The following is a 6,000-nucleotide window of genomic DNA, read 5'->3' as shown; positions in this document are numbered from 1 at the left end:
TTTGCAAAAAACGTATGCGTTGATAAAAAAGGTATCACACATCAATGTTGTAATATCAAACATTACAATAATGTCAGTCTTTGTGATCCAAATCAGTTTACTCATCACTTGTGACAGATACAATGTGTGTACCCATTACAGTGAATTGCTGTCATAGTATGTATCTAGTATCTCTCATAGTAGAATCATAAAATAGAGTCATGATAATAGAACATTAGTGCAATAACACAAGGATAACCCTGATAAAAAAAGTTTTGTGCCCTCTAAACGGACTACATGCCCTCTATCAAATCAAAACTGAAATGTTCCTCAAAACAAAGGTTGTAAAAGTATGCTAGACATTTATAGAATAAATCATACATAGTTTGATGTTTCTGTGACAATCACTGAATTAGTTATTGATTTATACAGCTTTAAATGGCTTGTTATATATTTTATGTATTTCCATCAAGCCAAAACTGGAATTTCTACTCAAAACAAAGGTTGTAAAAGTATGCTAGACATTTATAGAATAAATCATACCTAGTTCGATGATTCTGTGACAAACGGTGAATTAGTTATTGATTTTTACATTTTTAAATGGCGTTTGGCGAATGTCTGTTGAATGTCCGAATGTGTGAATATAAAAACAACACTTTACCTCGGTATTTAGACGCGCGTGTATATCACCAAGGTTTCGATATTCACCGGCACTATTTTCCGTTTTGGTTCCGCCTTCACTCCAGCTGACCGGCCTCGATTACCCTGTGTTGTCCGACGGACTTTCCGCGGCCGTTAATTATAAATGATCAATTAAAAACTGTATGGTTGACAGCGGCCGCTCGTGTCGGGAAAGCACTCCATGTTCGTTGACATTTTCATCCGGATATTTTTTATTTTATTTTTTACTGTGGATGTTATTTCTTTAGTTCGTGTCTTGGAATCTCTCTACGGTACCATAACTAGGCCGCAACCCTATCCCCGGTGTCACCTACGTGCATTTAACGTTAACTAGTCATCGACTGGAGACAACCATGGGGGACACAGGCAGTGAACGAAGCAAGCCGCCACCACGCTGTTCCTGTGGATTTTGGGGGTAAGAGTTAACTAGCTAGTTATGAATAATAAATATAGCTATGTAGTTAACTCTAGCTTGGTACAGCTAATGAAATGTACACTAGCCCCCGGTCTTTCATAGCTTGAAGCCTGTCGCTAGCTAACGTCAGCTAGGGACAGAAGCAGAATGTGGGGGATGTGTTGTTTCAACTAGCTAAAGTTAACATCTAACTAGCTGCTAAATTTGATAACTGGCTAATTTCATGGAAATTGTCATTTTGTTTTTCAATATTAATGTCTGCCGTACATTTGTAACTACTAACTCCATGTAATGCTAATGTTAGCATCAGCTTGACAGCTAATGTAAAAGCTAACCGGAGCGATCTAACAAACATATCAATATCTGCTTTTGGTGCTGCTGCTGTGACGCTACTTTGACAGTTAAGCCAATGTGTAATTATATATAATTACAAGCCAGATTCAATCCAAACAATAGCTACGTTTCGAGAGAATGTCAGCGGTATGTTGCAAGCTGGTTTAATATGAAGTTAAGTTAGCTAGTAGACCTAATTATATATGTATGGGTCATATTTCCGAGGTCACACCAAATATTCACAATGCACCTCGATAGGGGGACTGATGTATATGCTAACTGTTAGTGTTCTACTACCGAATTCTCTTGAGGGTTATTGTTTTATTAACCTTGAGAGCTCAGTCTTTATCCAAAATGTCGACCAGAGTAGACCTATAGTTTAGTATAAGACAATGTTTTTATGAACTCGTATGTATAACTGTTGGTGACCATTGTATCTACCTCATTTTCGAACGCTTTTGAAACAGAAGCCAAACTGTAAAACCTATGGATGCAACTTCCTCCACACCACTAGAAATCCCTGCATTAACATCTTTCTGTTAGCCTATACATCCTGACAAAACGCACCATATTAATGGCCTGCTAATGTGCCAGGACCCTGTAGGGCCAAACTACAGATAAAAGACTCATAACTGATCCAAATGGTTGCCTAATCAGGCATGCTAGAAAATTAAGCATTCAAAACGCCAGACGGTTATTGAAATGACAATGGCTATTCACTGCAGTTTACAGCCTAGGCCTTAGGCTATAGTTTTGTACTCACTTGAAAACAATAATATTATTCATTACATTGTGTTGTGGCCTAGACAAGATAAATGTGTTTTCCCTAAAAAACGGATTCAATAAGGTAGCTTTTCGAGCTTGATCACTGCTAGACACTCTTTCGACACAGGTATAAGGCCCTCTCCCATCCTCCTTTCGGTAAATCTGGTAAATTTTGGTAAAACACCGGTGAAAGTTCCGGTGGTCAATTCTGTACAGCCTTGGTCCGACCAATCAGAATCCAGGCTCCAAGAATGTTTTGATTATGTGAATGGGAATATGTTCCGGGTAGCCTCTGGGGATAAAATCAATGAATATGCTGACTCAGTCCCTGGATTCATCAAACAATGCATAGATGTGAATCTGAGTCTTTCAAAACTTATCTGACTCAAAAAATGGGTCTTGATGGCAGCCTGTAGGGAAACTGAAGGAGAAAGATGCTGCTGATTAACACGCTAAAGTGACTGGGGACAATGTTATGGTTAAATAGTACAAATGCGACCTATGCAGATCGCTCAAGGTGGCGAAATACATATATAGGGAGAAAGTGGATTAGCAATTCTGCAGGTCAGACACAAGGCATATTTGGCAGGGGCTCCTAACGATCACAGATTACAAAAGGAAAGCTAGCCACGTCGCTGACACCAATGCAGCCCTATCGGAGGAGTTGAACACCTTCTCATGCTTCAAGCACCACGATGACTTTGAGAGGTCGAGGAGAGCCCTTGAGAACGGGGGTTATGTGCTTATGGTCTCCACAGAGGTAAGTCATTCAAATAGGTTAACCCTTTGAAGGCTGCGGCCCAGAAGGCATCCTGCCCTGGGACTGAACTTCTCTCAATGCAACTTGGTCCTGGACTTCCTGATGAGCTGCCCCCAGGTGGTGAATTTAGACATTACCTCTGATTCTCAATATAGGGTCACCTCAAGGGTGCATCCTCATTCCCCTCCTGTACTTCCATGACTGTTGCCTCACACAGTTCCAAGTTTGCTGATGACACGACTGTAGTAGGCCAGATAACCAACAACGATGAGACGGCCTACAGGGAGGAGGTAGGCACTCTGACGGCGTACACATCTCTGAGGAGATTAAATGGTCAAACCACACGGACACCATTGTGAAGAAGGCACGACAGCTACTCTTCAACCACAGGATGCGAGGGCCCTCGCAGTGTTCTACTGGCGCACCAACGAGAGCATACTGTTGGCTTGCATCGCGTCCTGGTACGGCAACTACACCGCCTCTGAACGCAATGCGCTACAGAGGGTGGTACGCTCAGCCAAATGCACCATTGGGTGCACACTGCCTGCCCCCCAGGACACCTACAACACCAGGTGTTGCAGAAGGCCAAAAATATAATCAGGGACCCCAGTCACTTCAGCCATGGCCTGTTCTCCCCTTTTCCATCAGCTGGACGCAGGCAGTATAGAAGCATCATTGGAAAGTTGTCAGACTGGCCAATAGCTTCTACCCCCAGACCATCAGGCTGCTGAATAGCCACCACTAGTCAGATTAACTGCTCCCCCTATGGACATTGTACATGTGACTATTAAAAAAAAAAATATATATATAAAAAAAAAAGCTGTTCTCGTGCACAATAGGCTATACACAAGCCTCTCCGCAATAGACCATTCCTCAACTCGTGATATCCCAGGAAAAGCTATAGGCTGCAAAAGATATAGGAATTGTTTTATTTTTTATACTAGGCTTAATAGCCTAGTAGGCCAAATTAACTGTCGAAAGTTGAGTGGTGTTTTGAACACTTTTGTCCAGTTCTGATAAAATTGTTGCACTGATGCATTGCAAATAGTTGCACAGGACAGCCGAGTGAGATGAGCATGGTGAAAAAGAAGACCCAAAGGACTTGACAACAATTAGAAAAATGGAAATCACTTGCAAACCTCTTGAACAATGAGGCACTGTTGACATGCTGTAACAGATGGGCAAGCTAAATTACATTTTATTGAATCTCTACTTTTTAATGCATGTTACTATGTAATTGTTCATCAGGCCTACATGTACATCGAAGTAGCCTTTTTTGTTGTCGTTGCAGTTTTCACTATGAAAACCCTTAAATCACTGAATGGTGTTACTATCTTATTAATAGACTGTGCAGTAGGCTACTTTGTTACTTTCTCAATGGTCTCTCGCTGGGTGACTGATGCAAGAGGCGAGGTGTTGCAGAATAGCTTGTTCAGATTTGACATTTTATTTAACCTTTTTAAACGGGGTCACATTGAGATTCCAATTATTTTACTTGAGCCCTGTATACATTACAATAAAACATACATGTGTATAAAACAATATAATTCAGCACACGATAACAAAAACACATTAAATAAGAGCAATCACATTCAACTACATAGAGGTCCTTAATCATATTTTTAACTGCCCGAGTGGCACCAGCACATGTAACTGCAGTGAACTCTGTATATTGTTCCACAAATTGGGGGCAAAAATTCTAAATGCAGATTTTCCCAAATCTGTGGAGACTGAAGGGATCTCTAGTGTGTTTGAAAATAGATTAACATTAGGCTAGCCTACTCATTAGGATACTGTTTGTAAATATTGACATGAGCTTGTGTAAGAGTAGAGCTTTCGTCCGTCCCCTCACCCCGACCCGGGCTCGAACCAGGGACACTGCGCACACACAGACAACTGACACCCACGAAGCATCGTTACCCATCGCGCCACAAAATCCACGGCCCTTGCAACGTAAGGGGAACACCTACTTCAAGGCCTCAGAGCGAGTGACGTCGTCGATCGAAAAGCTATTAGCGCGCACCACCGCTGACTAGCTAGCCATTTCACATCGGTTACACTTGCCAGCTAAATTTAGCCTAGTCTGGAACATCAGTCATTTTTTTTATTGGTGAAGTGGGTTGTATAGGCTAGGCCTACTCCGTAAAAAAAAAAGTATTGATACATTCCTTTCTCTTTTTCTCTGCATGACCGTTTTTGACTATTGCAGTGTCAGAACAATAATTTTACATTTTAAGCAGTTTGACATCTGTGTTGCTGTTGTGCAGAACAAGGAACAGCCCTACATTGGCTATCCTTCTTGCCTTATGAAGGTAAAGAAACCCTTGCATTTTGAGTTAAGAACCTGTTTCAGCAAGGCTTACAGACTTTGTTTGTCGCGCAGACTGTCATTGATTTCAAAAGCAGATGGCTCAGAATTCCCCAACACAAGCATGTGAAGCGAAGGGATATTGGGTAAATCCATACATGTTTGCACATGGAAGAAGTAGTCAGAAAGTGACGTTGCAAACTGTTTATCCTGTTTTACACACAATTCACACAGACAATTAAATTTGTAAGTTAAAGGCACAGTGCAGTTAAACATGTTTCCTTTTATTTTTATGTCCACACGGAGGTCGAAATAACACATTGTGAATTTTATAATAATGCCCTTGTGTAAGAGCTGTTTTTGAAGAAACAAACAAAAAAATGTGAATTTCAGTCTGATTTGTAATAGTTGTAATAGTTGTAATAGTTTGCATATTTGCATATCTCTTCCTGCTGCTGGTCTTGCCCTATCAAACTGGTACTCCTCATATTGACATTTACAGGAGAGGTATCTAGTTATCCACGGCCAAAAGCAAGTAATTGTGCAGTAGCTGGCTGCAAAGCAGCAATTGTTTCTTTGCACGGTCTTCTGTGCAAACAATCACTTTGTTTGATATGGCATATGCACAGCACACTTCAAGGTAGGAAGCTAGCTACACTTACACTAGCCAGTGGATTTGCAGCTTTCATCCCCCTCCAAGGTTCTTTCCCATACATCTTGCATCCGGCGGTGGCAGCCAGCAGCAACCTTTTCAAGAAG

At 41.2% G+C, this 6,000-nt stretch overlaps 1 protein-coding gene across 3 annotated transcripts in view; it reads left to right on the top strand.

Annotated features, from left to right (window-relative positions):
* The first annotated feature begins 631 nt into the window (after nucleotides 1–631).
* LOC110506258 (AN1-type zinc finger protein 3) overlaps nucleotides 632–6,000 on the top strand; it is a 46,372-nt gene continuing 41,003 nt past the window's right edge. Inside the window, exon 1 of one of the 3 annotated variants that reach the window (XR_005039673.1) lies at nucleotides 632–1,075. Coding sequence is in view for 2 of the 3 variants with exons in the window: in XM_021585692.2 (XP_021441367.2) it covers nucleotides 1,014–1,075 (62 nt within the window). In the remaining variant the exon portion in view is untranslated. The remainder of the gene's footprint in view (nucleotides 1,076–6,000) is intronic. The other 2 variants (XM_021585692.2, XM_021585691.2) reach the window with 2 other exon arrangements.

This window comes from Oncorhynchus mykiss, chromosome 26 (assembly GCF_013265735.2).
Source record: "Oncorhynchus mykiss isolate Arlee chromosome 26, USDA_OmykA_1.1, whole genome shotgun sequence".
Classification (NCBI taxonomy): domain Eukaryota; kingdom Metazoa; phylum Chordata; class Actinopteri; order Salmoniformes; family Salmonidae; genus Oncorhynchus; species Oncorhynchus mykiss.
This window is presented reverse-complemented; position numbering and strand designations above follow the sequence as displayed.